A 23,941-nucleotide genomic window follows, 5' to 3' on the forward strand; every position below is an offset into this window, starting at 1 on the left:
TCACTGTCTTCGGTACTAGCCGTCGAACAACAACGGTCGATACGAGAGAAAATCCTAATATTAGAAACACTCAATAACACACATCACGTTCGTTTCCGGAGCTTTATAACTATCGCCGAGAATTAAATTTTTAGATAGTTACAAAGTAAGAAAATGACTGGAACACTTTCCAATAATAATGGAAAATTTTTGGAATTCGTTCCGGAGGATATGAAACGATATTCAGAAACTTCACAAGTTTCTGCGATAAAACCCTAACTCTAATCCAGCAGCCAACTCCGACAACGAATCCACTCGGCAGCACTAACTCTTCCGACGAGTAGTCCAGTGGCGGCAACAACATTGACTGTGGCAATGCTGTCCGATAGTAGCAACACCTCTGGCAAGCACTTCGGCGGCAACGAAGGAGATGTCCAGCGGCAGCGAAGGAGAGGTCCGACGGCAGTGAACAACAAAGAAGGGAGAGAAATCACGGTGCTAGGGTTGCGGTTCCTCCTTTAGCTTGTCCTCCGACAAAGAAGGTCTCTTCGGTGGTCGGCTACGGGCTGAAGGAGCCCAATCAGGCTTCAACAGCAATGAACAAAGAAGAGAAGTGGAAGGGAACGACTAAGGTTTCGACTTTTTTTCTCTCCCTCGACACTTGTCCTCTTTATACCCTAACAGCTGCAAGCTTCTCGTTGGTAGATGTGAGATTGTGAGAAAATCACGATTGTCATCCGTTAGTTCCGGCAGAATCAGGCTCGCAGAGAAGGAGTCGCGCGCACGAGAATCAGGAGTGTGGGCGTGTGGCCAGCGTACAGTGAACCATAGAAAACCAAAAAACCGAATCGGGTTTGGCTATTAGTGTTTAATGTAGCAAATCGGGTTCAATTTGGTTCAAAACTAAATTGTTTGGTTTAATAACCAAACGACATTCAATTTGATCCAAATCAATTTTGTTCATTTCGTCTTCACAAGACAAAGCCCTTCATCTCTTCTATTTTGCCAAAATATCTTCATCATGAACCAAACCAAGTTGGTTCATTTTATCATCGTAAGATGAAGTCCATTATTTTTCCTTTGTCTGATCCAACTAGACTTTATTTTTCTCGATCTGAGAATCTAATTCTCAAACTCATTTTAAGTCATTTGGAGAACTTGTAATACGTGTGACCTAATAGGTTCTCGATTATGTTGGTCGTCCGTAATTAATCATTAATTGCGGAACGATTATGAGTGGCACCTAGTAGTACATCATGATCTCCAATTGATTAAAAAATCAATGATTGATTCCAGAATAATTTCTAAACCCTTCAGCAACTATAATGAAATGTGTCTCATTCCTTTCACCGTCTTATTCCCGCTTTGTTTAGGACATGGTCTATATGTGTCAGTCCCCACTAGGCTGATTACGTCACACCTAGCCCAAGCTTACTTTCTTGTCATGTGGATTCAAATTACTTGTACATGTATTCAAAAGTATCATACTCTTGACATGTGATGCTCTGGTCAAAGACTTTCAGTAATAATCCTAACAAGCGACAGCAAGGTATATGTCTCTTTTTACAAAGAGCAATGAATCCTCTGTGGGCTATTCAAACACTTTAACTTATACTTAATCATCTCGGGTCCACATCTTCTAGGACATGTTTGCTTAAGATATCAAAGTATAAGTCTCCATGACTAAGATAACTTAAATATCGCAAGTCAAAGAAAACTCGCACTTAAGCTGCACTGAGATCTTCATTAACATATGTATCGAATCATATGAAGTCTCATGGCAGATCACTCCAATGAACTAGTTACCTTTAACTAGCATCCACGTTTAACTCTTAACATCTAATGTCTCTAACTAGTGAGCGAACTAGTTTGTCAACAAATATAATATTTCTATTTGGGAGTCAATCAAGATCAGTTGAATGTAATTGCATAAATCTAAGAAGCTAACCTTTTGATTTGACAAATTTAGCTAATGATATAGATGTTGTTGAGAGGTGTCATAAGACAATCGCTTTACGATTGTACTATTTATTAAATAAATAAAAATTCACTATTTAAGTACATATTTTTCATATGTTTGATTAGATCTTAGACTTATTTACTGAATATCCGCAATACAATTCATAATATGAGAAAATTTGTGATTGAATCACAACTTGTGAGCATCTCTATATGTGCAATTATGAATATATTGAAATTATCCCTAGTCGATGAATTGATGAACATGGTCGTCATCGATTCTGTTGAGGCTAGCACATTTTAAATTCTTTGGTTTGCCAAACAGCTGTTATTCGAGTCAACTGCCTAATTAATTTAACTATCAATTAACTAAAACTAGTCAACTAATACATTGACTCCAAAAATTTTATAGTTGAGTCATTGTCATGTTGAGATCTCATGTCTCTAGAACTTCCTCGTCTACAAGCTTACTTGGCCAACCTGCTACTCGATTGGCTCAATCAATTTGCCTCAACTAACCCGAATAATTCAATTGACTGATGATTATTTTGCTTAGTCTAATCAACTCAAATGATTAGTTTACCTAACTCAACTGTCTTGAATGGTCTAATCAACATGCCCAATCAAGTAAACAAACTCACTTGGTTTGATCGGCCTATCCAACGTGACCAACCTTCTCTTCCTAACTATTTATCTAAATTTTAGTTTTCAAATTACAATTTGTTTTGTTAGATATAAGAGCAAAAATCAAAAGCACTCCCCAAATTATATGAATTGTCAAAAGGGCGTCCCACTAAATGTTTTATCTTGAGAATAATCTTCCTTTCAGCGTTGTTGTACTAGTTATGACTGTAGGACAGTTGGGGCGCACTAGAGGGGGGGGTGAATAGCGTGTTCGTCATTCATTCGTTCTATTTCAAAGACTAGCAGCGAAATTAGCGAAAGAGACAAGGACATATGGATTTACTTAGTTTCTAACTCCCCAGAGTTAGTACATCCAAAGCCTATGTACGGGAGACTCCCGTCCACTAATGGTCTCCTTTCTGAACCTTCGTTCGGAGGTGGAGAAACTTGTCTTACAGTCCAATCAAGAATAGAAATTAAATATAGGATAATAAGAATTAAAAGAATAGCAAACTCTCATGTAGCCGATCTGGAAGTCCTTGAGCGATGCACACTCCTCCTGGAACTTCCCCGGTTGCACAAGCCTGACTCCATTCGTGTTCAGCAATACCATAGGATGAAGAACGAGGCGTAGAGAGATGATCTCTTTATGGTGTACGTTTACCCTTCTTATATAGAGTCTTCCGAGCGCCTGGATAAGATCCGATCTGATCCGATCTCTTTGGACTCTATCCAGGCTGATTCTTCTTGATTCTAGTGCTTGGACCTTCCAGGGGCACTAGATCGTCCGAGCGCCTGGAATAACATCTAGGCGTCTGGATTCAATCAACTCGGATTTGACCTGAGTTGACCCCGGACTTGGTTCAGCAGCTTCTATATGTTCCTTTTATGATTCTTTTATCTTGCTTTCAGCTCCTAGTTCCTGCAAAATAAGCATACAAACACGCAAGCAACCTAAGCCTACCAGCTATAGTCCGTCTAACCAACTAGGCTTACCTAAGCCTTACCCTGTAGGTCTAACCTACTGGCTTACTCATGTCTAACTCCCCGTTAGGACTAATCACTTCCATAGTTAGACTTCCCACCTGTCAAATATTCAGTTTGGACTTTCCCTTGCCTAACCTCTAATTAGGACTAATTACTTCCATAGGTAGACTTCTCACCTGCCAAACATCCAATTTGGACTTTCCCTTGCTTAACCTCCAGTTAAGATTTTCCTTGCCTAATCCTCCAGATCAGGACTTCTCCTAGCCTCCAACTAGGACTGTCTAACATCCAACTAGGACTTTCTTACCTAATCCTCTAGATTAGAACTTCCTCTGCCTAGCCTCCAACTAGGATTTTCCCTGCCTAGCTCCAACTAAGACTTCTCCTTGTCTGATCTAACCGATTAGGACTTCTCGTTAGTTTTCTGGTTAAACTGACTGACTAAACTTCACTCACATCTAAATATTAGATCCTGTTTAGATCAACCCTTGGTCAAACAAATCAAGCTTAGGTATATTGTCAAACATCGAAACTATGGGGACAGACTAGTGCTCCTTGCACTAATAATGATTAACTGCTACAACATATAGTAGCTACGATTAGCTTTGTAGCTGCTATAACATTGTTTCTTATTTCCAGCGCTATTGCAACAGCTACGACTAGGTGCTACAATGTGTAGCTATTACAATGTGTAATAACTAATATAATATTATTATAGTATTATAACTACTACAATTGTGTAGCAGTTACTTAATAACTTATACAACTATGTAGCAGCTACTTAGATAATTGCTATAACTATTGTAAAGTAATTTTAACCAATTTAAAGTAATTTTGATGAGATTTAAATAATGTTGATTAAATTTATAAATAGTATTTTGATGTAATAGTGTTTAAAATTTATGATTTTAAATTTAAGATTCAATATTTTAGAATTTAGCTATAATTATGTAGCAGTTACCTTAGCTTCTATAATTATTTTAAAGTGATTTTGATAGATTTGGTAAAGAGTATTTTAATATAATAATACTTTATGTATAATAGTAATATTAATTAAAATGAAATAGTCGATTTTTTATATTATAATAATTATCTAATAGTTGCTACAATAACACTTGAAAGCAATTTTGATAAAATTTAAATAATTTTGATCAAATTGAAAATTTTAATATAATAATACTTTATGTATAATAATTTTGATTAAAATGAAATAGTTAATTTTTTATATTATAGTAATTACTGAGTAATTATTATGCATTAGAACAGTTACCAAATGATGGAACATCCTTTTGACTTTTTTTTTTTTTAATCATCCTTTTGATAATTTATAAATTTGAAATGCCCTTTTGAATTTTACATGGATGATTTTTTTTAATCGGATCATTTTATCTTGCATTCAAATATCAAAATACAATCAAGGGTCCAATGCATAATTGTGCGTATTAAGAAATGCAATGTTGTTGTCTCTCAACGATGAACTTGTAGATCTAATGTTCTCGAGGCAATGATGAACAAGGATTGAATTTTGTAGATGACTAATGTAAATGATCGTGTGGTCAATTGTGTGAGTATGATAGATTCCATCTTTTGTTGAAGTAAATCACTAATGTAACTTCAATCTGTAAAGAGTGCTCCTCGTAGTTATAATTCCACCATCAATTCATTAGGGACTTAAAACTTTAAAAAGGGCATCTCACTTCCATCAAAACATTGTAGCTCTTGAACGGATCAAAGTTAACCACAAAACTCTGATAACAATAAACACGCTTGAGCCTAAAAATGATCACGTTGTACAGGAAGGCGGAAACATGAAATTTTGTGCTAGTCATTGTTTGTATCGGATTACAAAATATACCGGACTCGAGCTAAATATGTTTGAATGAATCTGGAATATGTAGAAATGCAAAAAAAAAAAAAAAGGTACAACAATATTACTTGTAGACGACCAATATATGGCGTCAACTTCTACAAATAATTCATTAGCCAACTGAGCCGACACACTGAAAACATTCATGATTCTCCTCCCATCTTCCATACCATGACTTCAGACTCAAACAATTTCCTGCTGCCAGGAGATCCTCTGCTGCCATTTAACTGAAGTTGAATCCAGCAGAGGGAACTTTGTTCTGGTCATTTCCGAAAGCAAATCCTGTTTGGGTGGCATCGCCAGCAGGCATTGCTTCATCTTCCTCCTCCAACCAATATGTTTCGAGAATCTTCACAGCTTTCTCATAGATCTCAGTATTATCATGGCTCTGAAGATTTTCAATCTTCTCCAAACCCTCTGCTTCATCAATCATCTGTGCATACAAGTTCAGGCCTCCAGTAGAACCCAAGTTCTTCTCAGCTTCACCAACTTTCAGGATATTTTCAAGCCCCTCCAAACAAACAATAACGATCCTTGGGTCTGGACAGATGAGGAGATCACACAAGGGTTTGATACAGCCCTGACTAATCAAATACCTAGTCAAGTACAAATGAAAACAATTAGGCAAAGAGATTAAACCTTGAAGATTTTGAAGAGAAAGGAAAAAAGAAAAATACAGAATACATACTTTATCTGATCATGAGTCCCACCAGAAGTGGCATTGGAGATTGCCCATGCAGCCTCCTTCTTGACGTCAAACTCAACAGTTTGCAATAGATGCACCAGTGGGCCAACAATCCCAGCTGCTATTACAGCCTGTAATCAATTCTAAACTAGATATGGTTTAGTCTATCAATGGAAATAATTTACAAACACCATTAGTGATTTGCAAAATTTCATCGGGAAAAGAGACTTTCTAAAGCCTAAGCTGGCAATATCTACCACAATAAAGCTTCTGTAGTTTAGTCAGAAGTCCTTTAATCTTATGTAAAATCACTGCAGCTTGTGTTTATTTTTTATCAGTATAACATATACCAAAACTCAATTTGAACAGGGTAGTTCTAAGATCTTTTAGTAAGAAAACAAATAATCAGGTAACTATGCAAAATTGGAATATTTAAGGGACACCACTATGAATAAACCATAAGGCAGATTAGGTAATCTTTGACACCAAGTATCAAACGACTTGCACTATTAGATGATATAGCATACTTAAATTATGATAAATGGACTGAGACTGATATGAATTTCAAATTGACTATTTCCATCAACAAACCTGAATCTGGTCCTTGTTTCCAGCTGTGATGTTTGAGATGGTCCAGCAGGCTTCCTTCTTGATGCTTTTCTTATGATTGTGAGTCAGGAGGTTCAGAAGGCAAGGAAGTGCTTGGTGATTGATAACATACTGAAGCAGAATGGCAAATCATACCATTAAAAAAAAAGCAGAATGTATTACTATCAATTCAACTGAAAATTGAGATAAATATATTGAAATAAAAGGAGAAAAGAATATGGATAAAATAGTATATTGCTGCCACAGAAAAAGATGAAGATTTTGAGAAATCCAAACAGAAATGAAAGTAGGACAAAAAAAATAAACACCAACTATAAGAATATAGATTGACTGGGATTTGCATAAACAAGAAGGAACCAGGTAGAATTTTAAAATATACAAAACGATTACAGGTGTCAATGCCCACTGAGTAGATAAGTTCACAGGATCAAGATCCAAAGTTGTGCATGCCTTGTTGGCTTCTCCTAAAAGTTATAACAGAGCCCCCAACTAATGGAAAGGAAAACAATTAAAATAATATGAAAAGGTATTCATGTGCGTCTGAAATATTATCTTCTCATGTATATTCAATTTCCATTTACCAAAAAAGAAGGCAGAGAGAGAGAGAGAGAGATGGCACGGGCCAGAAGTTTCTAACAGCAGTGATCTGGATAACAGATGGCAATAATATATAACCTACACATGCATAGAAGATCCTGCAGCTCCAATGATCTAAACTGGAATGAGGAATACACTATTCACTCTGTCTTTTTTCTCTTCAAACCACCATCACTGTCTCCTTCCCTCAGTGTCTTCTCCTAAGTTACTCAGAAACAATACAAATATTTAACATGAGCATGGATCCAGGCCAGCGTGAGTTGACAAATGGAATCACAAGACTCAGCAGAAAAGTATCCAAATAATGGACAATGGGTACAAGACACTACATATTAATATCATAATATGTCAGGTTGCCTTTTAAGGAATAGTTTTTTGTTATTTAGTCAAATTAATACTCAACCAAGTTGTTAGGGAGACTTATTTGCTGCTAATTGGACATAATTTGGGTCTCAATGTATAGGATCAGGCTTGGATTGGTAGGGACTCAAGGTGCATTCAATTTAGATTCTAACCATGGTCAAATCAGATCTTTTCTGGCCGGCCAAACTTTAACAAACAGCTTCTGACTGAACCGGTCTGGTTCAGTAAGAAAGAAGGGTTAGGTTCATTTATTGGTCTCGGGCATCACACCTCTAGAACTTTTTATTCTAGGATCCCTCCCCTCATGGATTTCCACCTGTTCTCATTGTTCTGCTTGCAGCCAGTCACCTGTGCCTTCCTCCCACACCAAGTAGCTAATCCCTCCATCTGCAGGCAGGAGATCTCCAATGTTTTCTCCTTCCCTGGAGACATGGCAACAGATTCGTCTTCTTCTTTTCTTCATCTACTGCTTCATCTTTCTATTTTCTTCCCCTCCTGTTCCTTCCATTCTTTCTGCTCAATTCATCTGAAGAAATAGAAAAGTTTGTTTCACAGGGCTCATATAACATGCCCATACCCTTGTCATTTCATGTTAGCATGGTTAGGGAGGAGGTTCTTCCAAGTTCCAAGTAATAAAGTGTACCTCCTACCAATCGCTTTCTTCAAGTAGTGTCCTCACTCATCTTCGTCTTGTTTTCACTCTCTCATCATATAAATGTCACCCACATGGTGCATATGTTAGCAAAAGTAGTAAAGCACTAACACTACAATGGGCAAGTATAATATGAACGTGAAAAATAAATCCAACAGATGTAAAATGAAAGAAAAAATCATAAAGAAATGTCATTTGGATGATAAAAATCATGCTCAGGGAAACAAGTGATAACTAGGCAAAGAAATTACAATATATCCACCAACTAGTTTGCCAAGTTGGTCATACTATCTAAAAACAAGGTAAAAAAACTACAGTACGTAACATACAAATGTCTTTTGAGTGTTGCACATTGCAAAAATTTAATACCAGCAAGAGAAGCTGCCCAGTCAAATAATCACAAGGGTAATTTCTGAAATAATATACATGTCTTGTTTTTTATTGTCTGGCAAGTTGCACTAGGTCAATTGGTTTACATCGAAAACAATAAACGTGCGCAAATTTCGCATTTCATCCCTAGGTCAGATGCATCCACTGCACTTTACTTAGGGTAATTAAAAGAGACAAAAACGATGCCCAATCTTGAGCAAATCATGGAGAACATCATAAAAAAAAATTGAGTGATCATTTGGCACACCTGGGTTTGCACATCATCTCCTGTGACAATGTTACCTACGGTACGAAGGGCTGGAATAAGCACAGAAGGTGAGGGATGGCTGCACTTATAAACACTGAAAATAAGCATTTTGCAGAGAGGAATTGAAAGTTATAACTAAAGCAACCATATCTTACAGAAGAAGTTCTACAAGCCGAGGGCAGACACCAGCCTCAAGAACAGCTTGTATTTTGTCATTGGTACCATCTGACAGGTATGACAGTGCCCAGCATGCATCTGTCAGTACTTCTTCGTCGGCCAAATGAATTAACCTCTCGAGAGCTGGAAGCGCAGGTTTAACCTGCCCATAAACACACATAACAGACATAAGTAAGAAATGTGTTTTGGAGTGGCCATGAACAATAGTCTAATACAGCCAACAGAAACACCTGTTCAAAAACTGGTGGCGGCTTCCCTCTGCAGAAGTTTGACAGAGTCCATGTGGCATTTCTTAACATGGAGAGTTTAGCATTCTCATTCAGCTGCTGCAGAAGTGGGAATAAAGCTCCATTACCAAGTACAAGATCTCGACATCTTGGTGAATCACCAGCCACGTTACCCAAGGCCCACACAGCCTAAATTACATAACAAGTATTGACTAATTTATACCCACAGCCAAATTTCATGCATTGTAGGGGGGGAAAAAAATCTTGTTTGCAGTAAATTTTACCTGTTCTCGGACATCGTCATTGGGGGAACTGAGAAGTTTGACAAAAATGGGAACTGCTCCATGATCTATTACAATCTTAGTGTGTTCTGAGGTCCCTGAAGCAATATTGGTGAGGGCCCAAGCAGCTTCAAACTGCCACATGGCAATACATGTTTATGTAAATACAGAAGCAGGTAAATCACAAAAAAAAAAAAAAAAAAAATACTTGAAACCTAGGTAAGATAGAAACTTACCTCAAGTTGAGGAAAATCTTCCCTCATAAGGAACTCAACAAACCGAGGAACGACCCCGGTCTGTATCACCTCCTCAATTGGAGGGCTTCGTTCTAAATAAATGGAAAGTTATAAACAGTATGATCCTTTTCAGTAGACGCTAAAAAGCAAAAATTCAACTTTATTAACCAAACTAATACCTATAGAGAGTAGTTTCCGGAACTGTGTGGTTGCTTCTATCTGCAAAGAGTTATCGTCAGAATAAACACCTGCCACCATTGCAGGGAGGTTCTCCAACTGCAAATTATCAGATCATTCAAAAAGGAAGTTATAGACTCCAAAACAAAAACCAATACAAAAAACATAAACATCCTATCCCAACGAAGAACCAGAGAAAGACGATTCAATCAACGGAATCAACAAACAAAAAACAGCAAAACAAAGTGACCTTTTTCTCGATGGCAGCGGTGTGGATAGGCTGGGGAACGGACTGGAGGGGTTGCATCCCCTCCCTCCGTTTCTTAAGGAGGCTCTCCTCCCGCCGGTTCTTTCGGATCTCTACCATGTTGTCCTCCCTCCGCCGCCTTCCCTCCTCCGCGTCGACGGCAACCTTGTACTTGTTCCGGCGGACTTCCGCTCTCTCGCTCGGCCGGAGCGACATCCTCCACAACCGCCCCCTAGCCTACCGATTGCGATGAAGAATGAAGAAAGAGATCGAGCAATCGAGATTGGAACAGAGAGAGGAAACCCAAACCCTAGCGGAGCTCAAAGGTAAAGGGAGGACTTGAGTGAGAAAAAAAAACATTTTATAGGGCTGAATTATGGAGATGGTGCTTCTCCAATTTCCGCGACGACGAAAACATTCAATAAAATCCTTGAAATTTTTAATTTTGATTTTTACTAAATCACTGAATCAACTTTCATTATTATCTAAATCACACACTACACTTTTTATATTTATCAATTCATTTTTATGTAAAAAGATGAAATTCGCTATCTAAGAAGGTGCTTGGTATATTTCATTCCCATTCTTAATGCTTGGTAGACGGGAATGTAAATCAAAATAGGGATATGATATCCTTGATTTCATAACCTACCCCTCTCCCGGTTATCGCTAAACTCATTCCCACTTTTTTTCCTGTGGACAGCGGTACCCCTTCCCGCCGCGATTCTTCCCCTTTTCTTCCTCCTCCTCTTTCTTCCTTTCTCTCTCGCGATTTCTTCCTAGGTCGCGCCCCCGCTCTCCATCTTCCTCCTCTTCTTCTTTTCTCTGCCGGCCAAGCCCCTCCACCCCTTCCCCTTTTCTTCTTCTTCCTCCTCTTCTTCCTTTCTCTGCCGCGAAGATCGCGCCCCCCCCATCTTCCTCCTCTTCTTCCTTTCTCTGCTGGCAAGCTCCTCTACCCCTTCCCCTTTTCTTCTTCCTCCTCTTCTTCTTCCTTTCTCTGCTGCCGATTCCTGATTTCTTCCTCCTCTTCTTCTTTTCTCTGCCGGTAAGCTCCTCCACCCCTTCCCCTTTTCTTCCTCCTCCTCTTCTTCTTCCTTTCTCTGCTGCGGATTCCTGATTTCTTCCTAGGTCGCGCCCCATGAGTCTCTTCCGGACGACCTCCTGCACCGCACCCTCTTGACGCTGAGCGGCAATACTGGGGACGTCACCGCCTGTTCCTGCATCTCCCGCCGCGACGCTCCGTCGCGCCGACGTCTTCGACGACTTCCTCCACCCCCAAGCCGCCGCCATTGGTAGCATAGTCGCTGCCGCTAACTTGAATAGGGAACACAAAATAAAGAACAACAAATACTTCTTGATTCCAGTTGGAGCTTTATCTCTTCACAAAACACGATTGAACATCATATACTACAAACATCTTCACCATAGTGATTTAAACAAAAAAATATATAAACAAAAATAATAATAATTTTTTTTTTGTTGTTATGCCATCTGCATTAAGCAAGTTTAATACAACTTTTCATTTTTTAAAACAAAAATAATAATAATAAATATAATTTAATAATAAAAATTAATAATTGTAATATCAAATCTTTATTTTGATTATAAGGGTAAAATATTTTTGATTCTATTCCATAATTTAAACCAAATCAAACAACATTAATGGGAATAATAATGTATCTATACCAAATACTAAAAATCCGGTAATCATTCCCATTGTCATTAATCCCTCAATCATTGTCATTACCATTCTCATTACCAAATGTATACCAAGCGCCCCCTCAATGATTTTACAGATCCCATATAAATCAAAAAATTATAATTAATTATGACAGAGGAAGATATTATTCGACTTCGTCAAAATTTAAACTCTTATCCTTTTTTATAAATCTACTCAGTCATAATTAACTCAATTATATCTCAAAAATTATATTTATCAATTCACACCATATTCCCATAATATCCTTCATATAGTCCACACAAAGTAAATTGTCATCCGAACTACCACGAGCATCGAAGCACCGAACCTCAACGAGGCAAAATTTACCCACATCCTGAAAAAAACATTCATTTAACACAATCATTACTACTTTGCCACCTTAAATTATGTTTTGATAACTAAAATATACGATGAAGATGATCTTTTAAAGCACCAACAATATCTAAAATCTTATTAAGCTGAAGCTTTGCTTTTAGATCTTAATAATCCTCGTAGTGTTGATGAAATCGACCTTTAAATTTTTAAATATTTATTTGAAGAATATTTTTATGAAAACTTGATCAACGTTTGTCCAATTAAGTATAGAGTCGAAACAAATTTAAAATTGACTTAAAAATTGAAAGTGAGTAAAAATTTTAAATAAAATTAGACACTTGACAAGCAGTGTAAATCCTAGTGGACTAGATAAAAGAGAAGTCTTGGTTAAGAGCCAAGCAATAGAAGTACTAACGAGTTTAGGCAATGAAAGTCCTAGTTGATAACTAAGTAATAGAAGTTCTAACGGGACTAGACAATGGAAGTCCTGATATGAACCAGGCAATAAAAATTTTAGCAAGACTAGGCAAGGGAAGAGCTAGTTGAAAATTAGGTTAAGTCCAAGAGGGTAGTTGAAAGCTGAATACTCAGCAGTGGAAGTCTCAATAGGTCAGCTAGGAGCTAAATAATTGACAAAGAGAGAAGTATTGGAGGAGTAAAATTTCAAGCAACTGAACCTAATAGGTTATGTAAACCAAGTATAAAGTTTTACACGTTTTACTTGTTGTTTGCTTATTTATTTTGTAGAAAATAGAAACCGAGTAAAGGCTCGGGTGGGACCAATTAAGAATTAATCTGAGTCATCGGACTCATGATTTAATCAAGCAGGAGGCAGTCTGATCGACCAAAAGTCTGATCAACCAGAAGAGTCTGATCGACCGAAAGCCGATTTGATCAAGTTTAAGCAGAATAGTGTTCAGATAAGTTTTGATTGAGCTCCAGGCAACCGAAGGGTGTTCCAATTGACCAGAGGATCAAAACTTAGCTCGAAGATGATCGAGTTTGTACCCGAGTTAGCGAAGGTCCAGTTGACCGGAGAAGTATTCAATCAACTAGAGGAGTGTCAATCAAGCCGTATAAAAAGGGACTAAAGGCAACCTCTTTATACAACAATTGTTATTATTCATATTCATTCTCGTGCTCTGAAAGTGCTCTAAATTTCACTCGTGTGGTTTGGAAAGCGCTAGGAGGAGTATTGCAGCACTCAAGATTTCAACAGGTTCACAACATGTTTTGTTTTCATAATTGTGCTATTTCATTATCCATTATTTCTATATTTGTGATTTCCTTACAAATGTGTAAGATGTTTCTCCACCTTCGGAAGATTTCCAGAAAGAAAAAAAACAAATGGACTCACGTACGATTGAATGCATAAGTAGAGTAAGGACCTAAGAGGGTTGCTGAACCACTTAAATTTTGTGTCTTTTTCTATATTACTTATTTTTCATTGTACTACTAACAACTCTGATAGATAAAAAGAAACAATGAAAATAGTAATACGCTATTTTCCCCCTCTAGAGTCAAAAAGATCCTTTAAAATGGTATTAGAGCAAGAGGCTCTTCATTAATCTAACGCTTGAGGAGCAGGCTAGAGTATCATTTTCAAAGTTTTTCCTTTTTATCACTCTTTTTGCTTGCACAAAAGTAGAGAAAAAGATGGAGTACAAAGGAGAACTTGGTGAATGCATCTACGAGCCACCACCCTACGAGACAGAGGAATTTGAGATTTGGAGGTCGATGATGGAGACTTTTGTCCTAATGGGTGATTTCGACAAGAGTAGTGATAGAGAACATGAAAGTGTAGCAGGAAATCGTAGCATGACATACGTGGCAGTCCACGTATGTCATGCCACGAGGGCCCGCTGCCGATTAGGACGAAGAAAAACCTAAAGCCTTCCTCTCTCGCTCGCCGAACTTTTTCCATGCCCGAAGCCTTTTCCTTCTTCCTCCTCCTCCTCTGCTTCCGCCGGCCAAGTTCTTCCTCCTCTTCTGCGCCTTTTCCTTCTTCCTCCTCCTCCTCTGCTTCCGCCGGCCAAGTCCTTCTCCTCTGCGACCGCCGCCCCATCTTCATTCCTCTGCGTCGCATCTTCCTTCCTCAGCCTCTCCGCCACATCTTCCTTCTTCCTTCTCTGTGAACGCCGCCGCATCTTCCTTCTTCCTCCTCCTCTGCGCCGCATCTTCCTTCCTCAGTCTCTCCCGTCGCATCTTCCCTCTGTGACCGCCACCGCCGCATCTACTTTCCTCCTCCTCTCCGCCGCCGCTGCATCTACTTGATTTGCAGCAAAAGTCTTCACTGTTCACTACTGAAAGAACGGGTAAGAAGTGATATTTGGTAATGAACATGATTGTGCCTCGATTCTTTCATATCATTCATCTCAATCGATAGCGGTTGGTTTTTGATGGATTTGTGGTCTTGAGCAAACAGGTAATTTCTACCATGTTTATGTTTGTGGTTTACCTTGTGAAGATGAATCTGATTGTCATCTGGAAGTGGATAGTGATGGTTTCTATGTTTGTGGTTTACCTTGTGAAGATGAATCTGATTGTCATCTGGAAGTGGATAGTGATGGTTTCTATGTTTGTGGACATGATGCATATGAACAGGTTTTCGCTTCTGTGAAACATGCAAAGGTTTTAGCCTGCACTTGGAGTGCAGATCGGGGTCTTTTGATTTGTGATGTCTGGACTGAGTTAATTAATTTTATTAATGCTTATTAATAGGTGTATGTATTCTTTAAGGAAATGAATTAATAATTTTTTTGCATTTTGAAATAGAAGTTAGACATGCCCATGCTATTACAGAACTTTGAGCCAGTGTTAGGTTGTTCTATTGCTTGTTTTCAGTATAATCTTTAAATTCTTTTATTTTGTGTATACCATGATATCTGCCATAGGATGTCGGCTCATTATTGTATGTTAATATTGTGATGATGCAAATTGATTCATATATTGTTGAAGTTTGAGTTTTTTAGTGATGTTTGGAGTTTGTAATTTATAAGGTATGTTTGTCCTTGCAGGTTAAAAATGCCTAAGTACTACACCACTAATACACCGAAATGCAGATGTGGACGAATGGCGAAAATCATCACCTCATGGACTGTTGATAACCCAGGCAGGAGATTTGCTATATGCTCACTATTTGAGGTAGGAAAAAGTTAACATTATTTGTCAATTTTTTGTGTGCAAAACATGGACATTTAATCTCATAAATAACTTGGAATTGCAGAATGAAGGGGAGTGTGGTTTCTGGGCATGGGTTGATGATGAGATGTGTAGTAGATCAACACAAGTAATACCAGGATTGCTAAGAAGAATAACCAAATTGGAGGATGATGCTAGAACTGCAGAGAATGTAATGAAGGAGTTAGAGGCTGATGCCAAAAGTGTAGAGGATACCATGAAGGAGTTGAAGATCCAAAATTGCAAGTTACTCTTTGAATTGGATAAAACAAAGAAAAGAAATCGACAACTACTTGTGGTGATGATGTGTTTGATAATGTGGATTGTCACACGTGTAGCTTTCTATTCAGATGAAGATAACTGAATTTAATTTATTGTATTTCACAAACTTGTAGTTGGAGTTATAATTGTTTTTGCTTGGAACATTAAAAGTGGCAAAGTATGCTTGGAAAGCTATAAATGCTTAAGTTGTATTACTTTTGATGCTTAAGTTGTCATATTAGACCTCTGTTCCAAGTTTATAATTGTTAGCATCGTACATTTTACTTGCATATTAGACCTCTTTTCCTTTTTCACCAGGTGATCAGATTGTATGGGAATCAAATTCACTTCAGTGGATATCACCATAATCGATTTGTTGATCGATTATGGACACAATCGATGCCTTGATCGATTACAGGGGCTTCTGGGAAAATAAATTACGACATTTAATTGATCGTCTGATCGATTATATGAAGTCTTAATCGATCGTCTGATCGCCTTTCTGTATGATCGATTAAGCCATGTAGCTCTTAATTCATTACCTGCCGATTATGTACTTAATTCTGCTAATTCATTGATTGGGATGCTATTCATTAAGACAGAAATCAATTAGCATGAGATACAAGGTAGATAATATCCTTCGATGCAATTTCATATTTACACAAACAAATACATTAGTCTGTAATGGAAATGAATTTAGTTGAAACCAGCCTTAGACAAACATATTATATGCAACACCAATTAATATTAAAATGTTAAATACCAAAAAGAGAACAGAAGTTAACAATCACATGTTCAGAGAAGATACAGACACATCTAGATGAAGAGACCAATCACATGTAGACTACAATGCATTACACTCATAAACGAGAGAAAAATAGGAATCAATTTAAGTTGTTCAATTTGAGTCTGCAATGCATTACAATCACCATCTGACCAATAAGTAGCTTCCGATGAAAATCAAAAAGAGAAGCAGCACAACCACCATCTGAGAAGCAGCAAATCCCTACAAATTTCTGGAACAGTAACAAGGAAGGGGTAGAGCAACCAATGATTTGACCAGTACACATCATGGGGTTCTGGAGCAGGATCAATGACCGCAGCACATTCCTGTACAAATTTTGTGCAAAATGTTGAGCAATGATAACATAAGACATTGATACTATGAATTAGACTAAGACATTGATAGAGAAAAAAGAAACATAGCAACTGAAATATAAACTAGCTGAGTGTTATATCCTTTATAACTTTTGCTGCCTCATCAAAATTCTTGAAACCAAACAAACAAGATTGCCTAATAATCAGATCCAATTCCCAACATAACATGATAAAACACAGGATTGTGTTGGCATAACATCATTCTTTAATGATATACCTTCACCATTATCGTTAGCCTTCAGAACAATGAAGATATCTTTAGCAAAAGGAATCAGTGCAATTGTGTACATCACAAGTGATAAAGCGCCCAACACATCTACTTCTGAATTTATTGGAACTTTGCTGAAGACATCACTGAAGACATATAAAGGGCTTGTTCCCATGTCACCGTAGACAAAGAACAGAATCTAGAATCTAGACTGACAAAGAACAGAATGCAATAGAACAGAATCTATTGACAAGGAATCAGCAGAATACAAGGAATCAGCAGAATGCAATAGAACAGAATCTAGAATCTAGACTGACAAAGAACAGAATCTATAAGTTTCAATAGAACAAAATGCAATATAACAGAATCTATTGCCTAAAAAGTGCAAACTTAGGAGCATTGTCAAAAATCAATTGCTTAAAAACTAACTAACCTGCAGTTGCAGCCATTATGAATCTTCCCATTATAAATCTTTAAAAATTTGACAAATCTTCTTGCTCTTTGCCGCCATCTCTCACACCCTGTCAACAAAGAACTTATGTTCAATATTAACAAATTACAAAAACTAAAATAAATTATATCCAAAACATAAAATCAAAGTAAAATCAATTAAACCTTAGCTTGATTTCTACTCTTTGTCGCCGCCTTTTTCACAAGTTGCTCAACCTTAGATTGCTTTCTTTTCATTGGTGGACGTCCACGAGATCTTACTTTTAGTGGAGTGTGGAACTTCTTGTTCTCAAGTCTTGATTCCCCATGTATCGTGTTGCTATCATGATCACCATCTAACGAATCATCAATATTATTATCCATGAGTCTTTGTTTTGCATCTTTCAATATCCCCATTAAAATAGAAAATCTCTTAGGATTTTTGGACCCAAGTTGATGGACTTCTTGTATCAAGGGTTGAAGATTATTATATCTTTGTCTTTCTTCTTCATTATAATAAGAATCATCATAAATATTGGTGATACCTTGATACCGACGTTTAATGTCTTTGCGCCATCGTTCCAAAATATACTTTTCTTGAACTCTAGTGACATTTGTTTTGATAAGAACAGAAAGCATATGTCTACATAAAATTCCTCGAAACTCAAAGAGACGGCACAAACATTTCATCTCACAGTCCACCTCATTATATTGTACCAACAATGAAATATTTTTTGGAGTTGCTCCCTCTTTTCCCAATACAATTTCCACCACTTCATATAAGATAGTTGACCCTTCTTGCTTCACAAAGGAAGTGTTACAAAATATCAAACTCCTGATTTCATCCTGAAACAACTTGAATATCTTATTAGTATAAACACTTTGAAATTGCTTTTCAATTGGATGACCACTAATGACCGGAATAATTGAATTGAAAGATACAAAATCAGAATTATTTTCCTTTTCAATCTTGCTTTTCAAAGCATTGTCATACTGTTCAACAAACTGCTTCAAAGTTGTTTTCGAATGAACATAACCATCAAAAAAGGCATTCATACTCTCACTTCTTTGACTTGTTGACATCCCTGCCCAAAATTTATCTTTCACATACACAGGCATCCACTTATGACGACAACCCCATAAAGAACTCAACCAATCATTGTTCTCCAAAGTAAAATCTTCAATCAATTTTTTCCAATTGCTATCACATTCTTCAGGAGTTAAAGAATTATAAACAATAATTTTCAGATTTTTCTTTATCAACTTATAGTTGACATGACTACCAAACTTGGCTGGTATTTTGTTCATTATATGCCAAAGACAAAAGCGATGATGAGAGTCTGGAAATACCTCAAGAATTGCAATTTCTATGGCTTTGCACTGATCCGTAATAATGCCTCGTGGAGCTCGCCCTCTCATGCATGTCAACCATGATTTAAATAGCCAAATGAATGTTTCAGAATCTTCCCTGGATATTAAGCCACAACCAAGTAACAATGATTCACCATGATGATTTACTCCAACAAATGGAGCAAACGGCATATCATAACTATTGGTGAGATATGTAGTATCAAATGTAATAACATCAGAAAAATACTCATATGAAGCCCTACATCTAGCATCAGCCCAAAATATATTTCTTATACGACAATCTTCATCTACATCAATCGTATAAAAGAAATCTGAATTTCTACTTTGCATTCGACAAAAGTAATTATTTAATGCTTTTGCATCACCATGCCCAAGTCTTAATTTGCGTGCTTCAACCACATAATTTCTGCATTTTCTCTCATCAAACGATAAATTTTCATAGCCACCTGCTTCAGCAACAAATGATTGAAAACTTTTATTCAATGTTATTCCCGCTTGATCATTCAACTCTAATTTCCTCTTAGTTTGGGAATCTAACACTTTGTTGCATCTAAAATGTCTTGACTTCCTTGGACTTAACGCATGATTGTGTTCAAGATGAATACTAGTAATGAGAAATAACCCATCATCCTGGACTTTAATGTTCATGCGTGCTTTGCAATCCGTTTTGCTACAAGGTCTAGGATAAAAGGAATTTTTACCTTTTTGAACGCTCTTACCATTTTTTGAACATCCAAATGAAATATACTTCTGTTGACCATCATCCCCTTTTTTAGAGTACATTTTTGAAATACCAAAACCAAGACCTTGAGCATACGTTTTGTAAAAATCACGAGCTTCCTCCTCAGATGAAAAAAACATGCCAACTTGTGGAGTATCAATTTCCTTACTGCTTGATGAATCACCTAATACTTGTAAATCACTATCATTCAATGGCACACATGATTCAATCCTTACTAGCTCCATGACAATTTTAGGACCTAAATTCAAACAAGGTGAAAATCAATGAACTTGTATCAGAATACATGAATACGAGACTTGTATCACAAGTGTATGAATTTTTTTTGAACTGAAATCATGCAAGAAAATTTAATGTTGATGAACCGAAATCATGCAATAAGAACAGAAGCATGCCTAGTTCATGAGAATACAAAAAGAATGTAAAACATTCACACAATCGATGAAATTGTTTTAGGGAATAAGCGGGAGGCTTCAGTGAAGGGGGAGCGACGACTTCTGCTGGCGGCGGAGGGATAGAAGGGTTGGAAGGTGGCGATGCTGGCGGAGGGGGCGGCGGCGGCTGATCAGAAGGAGGGTTATACTGGGGAGGGTACTGTGAAGAAGGGTAGTACATAGAAGGCTGCGGCTGCGGCTGCGGTGGCGGGGGTGGAGGCGGGTAAGCACCCGAGGGCGGTGGCGGCTTGTGAGCCATGGAAGGGGCATAAGGATACTGCTGTTGGTTCGCAGACAGGTTGAATGAACCGGCGAATCCAGGATGGGGAGCGGAGCCTGGAGGGATCCGTCCATAACCAGAGGCGTCGGCGACGGAGGCGGGGTAGCCGCCGTGGGGCTGGGATGGGTAGAGCTGGAACTGGAGGTTAAGGGGAGGAGGGAAGGGACGGTTCTGGTTGGGCGCTGGAGGTGGCCCCCCGACTAGAGTCGGAAGAGGGGGGTGCGGGCGGAAGGAAGACATACCTCTAACTCCAATCGGCCGGAACAGGAACTCTTGTACGGTCTCCTCTTGTGATCGGCAACGAACGACAGTGATGCGGCGACGGTCGCGTTGGAGAAGGATAAGGGTTTCGAAGGTTTCCTCCTTCAACGCAAAAGGAAGGTGGGATGCGAAGGATGCGGCGGGGGAAGAGGTTTCGGGGAGGAGGGGAAGGTAGGGTTTCGGGGAGGAGGGAAAAGGTTTCGGGGAGGAGGGAAAAGGATTTGGCGCAGAGGCGGAAAAGGTATCACTACTCGAAAACGAAGAGCACGCACAGCAGGAAAGGAATTAAAAACTCCATGTGGCATGATACACGTGGAATGCCATGTGTATCATGCTACGTTTCCTGCTACCTTTTCCTGCAATGCATCATTTTTTTTTCGACAATTGGGTGGTTGTGAAGAAACCATCCGATTATAAATTCGAGACAGATCTAAAGGTAATAAAAATTAGTTTAAATATCTTACCTAACCAAGTTGTGCATAGATTAGGAAAGTATGACAATGCCTATAACCTATAGACTCGGTTAATCATGCTTCACAAGAATCCAACGGGGCTAGAAGATCAACTCGAACTTGAGGATGAATCATCAACTGACAATGAGGAGATAAAAGGTAACAATTTAAAGTTAATTTAAAATTTCATGTAACATGTTTTAAGTGCCAAAAAAGAGGGTACTATAAAAACAAGTGCTCTACTTCTAAGAATCGATATACACAACCAACAGTAAAAGATGAACCAATGCTAGGAAACCAAAGAAGGAAGTGTTGGTGCAAGGAGCACTAGTCTATCCCTAAAGTTTTGATATTTGATAATACACCTTGATCTGGTCTGTTTGACCAAGGGTTGATCCAAATAGGACTTAATACTTGGATGTGAGTGAAATCTAGTCATATTAAGATTGACCAGAAGACTAGTTAGAAGTCCTAGTTTGAGGCTAGGCAGGAAAAGTCCTAGTTGGAGACTAAGAAAGAAAAGTCCTAACTAGATGTTAGGCAGAGGAAGTCCTGATCTAAAGGATTGGACAAGGAAGACCTAGTTTGGAGGACTGGGCAAGGAAGCCTTGATCTGGAGAATTAAGCAGGGAAAAATCCTAACTGGAGGTTAGGCAAGGGAAAGTCTGATCAACCAAAAGTCTGATCAATCGGAAGGGTCTGATCGATCGAAGTCAGCCTGATCAAGTTTGAGCGAAAAAGTCTTCAGATAAGTTTTGATTGAGCTCCAAGCAACCGTGTAGGAAATCCTATGCGACAAACAATAAAATTCATAGTGGAAATAGGATCCCAAGGAGCGATCCATGTGAAAAAAAACTCGTATGAAGTTTGATTTATATATCTAATAGATTTATACCTTTCAAGCGTGCCCTTCACTTATCTTGCTCGTCCTCGGTTCGTCGGTTCTCTTGCACGTTCAAGCATTCGTGCCTCTATGCGTATCCACATGGACATGATCTCAAGCTTCGAAGAAGAATCGCCTTTGTGGTGCTAGCTGCACAAAGAGATTCAGCCAAAACAAGGAAGAGGAAAAAAAGGGGTGTTCGGTCAAGAGGAAGAAGATAGCTCAAAATGCCTTATGCACACCTTTGAAAAAATGTAAGAAAAATCTTTTATATTTATCTCATAAATATGAAGGATTTTTGTATTTTTAGCTTCCCCACATTAAAGCCAATTAAAATCCAAATAGAGCACATGTTTCTCATGTTGGTTCTTCATCTTCTTTTCATCCAATGAAGAGAAAAACCTTTGATATTCCTCTATTATTAATTCATTAAACATTTTAATGAATCAATATCTCATTTAAATTTGGCTGAGTCTAATTTAAATGAGTCTAACTCAAATTAGACTCAATCTCATAATCCAATTAGATTCACTTGAGTCTAACTTAATTAATCTAATTCAGATCATATTTTAGTCAAACTAAAATCAATCAATCTCTGAAGCATCGTGTCCTTTGTGTGTGACCTAATAGGTTCTTCGAAGCATTCTTTGGATCTACAAAATCCTTAAATTGTGTCATGTACACATCCTCAAGTAGGTTTCCATTCAGAAATACGATTTTGATATTCATCTGTCAGATCTCATAATCATAGAAAACTGCAATAGCAAGCATGATCTAAATAGACTTAAGCATCACAACTGGCGAAAAGGTTTCATTATAGTCAATACTATAAATTTGCTTAAAGTCTTTAGCTACCAATCACCCTTTATAGGTATGCATAAGACCATCCATGCCAGTCATTCTCTTAAAGACCCACTTACATCCAATGGGTTTGATTCCCTCAGGTGGATCAACCAAAGTTCATACTTGGTTAGTGTATATGGATTCTATTTCGGGCCTCATGGCCTCTAGCCATTTCTCAAAATCTAGGCTCATCACAGCTCCTGATAGGATGTAGGTTCGTTCAACTCAACAATCATAACATCATCGTGGTCAGACAAGAGAAATAAATATCTCTCAAGCTCATGACGTATCCTATCAGATCTACGAAGAGGTTGGTATACTTAAACAGGTTGTTATTCCATAACTTCTTATGCAACAAACTCATGATCCACAACACTTTATGGTGATTATTCAATTTTCATCGAGGCCTGAATGCTATTTTCTGTATCTTGAACTTCTTCAAGATGGATTTTACTCCCACTGGTTCTTTTAAAAATAAACTCTCTTTCTAGAAAATCGACATTTCTAGTAACAAACACTTTGCCTTGTATGAGATTATAGAAGTAATATCCCTTTGTTTCTTTGGTATATCCTACAAAATAACATTTATCTGATTTGGGGCCTAACTTGTCTGAAGCTTAACGTCGAACGTAAGCCTCACAATCTAAATCTTCATAAAGGAGACCTTGGGACTCTTCCCAGTCCATATCGTATATGGTATCTTTATGATAACTTTTGATGGAACTCGATTAAGTGTGAGAGACAACCCCCAAAAGAAAGTAGGAAGATTTGTCTGACTCATCATAGATCGTACCATATCCAATAGAGTACGATTCCTCCTCTTAGATACATCATTCCATTATGATATTCCAGGTGGAGCGAGTTGAGATATGATCCCACACTCAACTAAATAGTCACGAAACTCTTGGCTAAGGTATTCACTACCTCGATTCGATCGAAATATCTTAATACTCTTGCCCAGTTGATTTTGTACTTCACTATTGAATTTTTTAAACTTTTTAAAAGATTCCGACTTGTGTTTTATGAGATGAACATAGTCAATAGCACCTTCACCATAATTAGTTGCATTAATTAGTCATGTCATTTATTTCCATATCATGTAG

The 23,941-nt window shown here is 37.9% G+C and overlaps 1 protein-coding gene across 1 annotated transcript; it reads right to left on the reverse strand.

Annotated features, from left to right (window-relative positions):
* Nucleotides 1–5,352: 5,352 nt before the first annotated feature.
* On the reverse strand, nt 5,353–10,632 carry LOC141842989 (importin subunit alpha-1b-like). Its single transcript, XM_074730997.1, has 10 exons — nt 10,308–10,632; nt 10,060–10,156; nt 9,881–9,972; nt 9,648–9,779; nt 9,367–9,552; nt 9,115–9,278; nt 8,960–9,038; nt 6,693–6,821; nt 6,105–6,232; nt 5,353–6,012 (listed from the first exon to the last, which is right to left on the reverse strand). The coding sequence occupies exons 1-10, from the start codon at nt 10,518–10,520 to the stop codon at nt 5,640–5,642; spliced, it is 1,593 nt and encodes a 530-aa protein (XP_074587098.1). The 5' UTR covers nt 10,521–10,632; the 3' UTR covers nt 5,353–5,639.
* Between the last annotated feature and the right edge of the window lie 13,309 nt (nt 10,633–23,941).

The sequence above is a fragment of the Curcuma longa genome, chromosome 12 (genome assembly GCF_044706935.1).
Source record: "Curcuma longa cultivar G26 ecotype Majalengka, Jawa Barat chromosome 12, ITB_CL_G26_1.1, whole genome shotgun sequence".
Classification (NCBI taxonomy): domain Eukaryota; kingdom Viridiplantae; phylum Streptophyta; class Magnoliopsida; order Zingiberales; family Zingiberaceae; genus Curcuma; species Curcuma longa.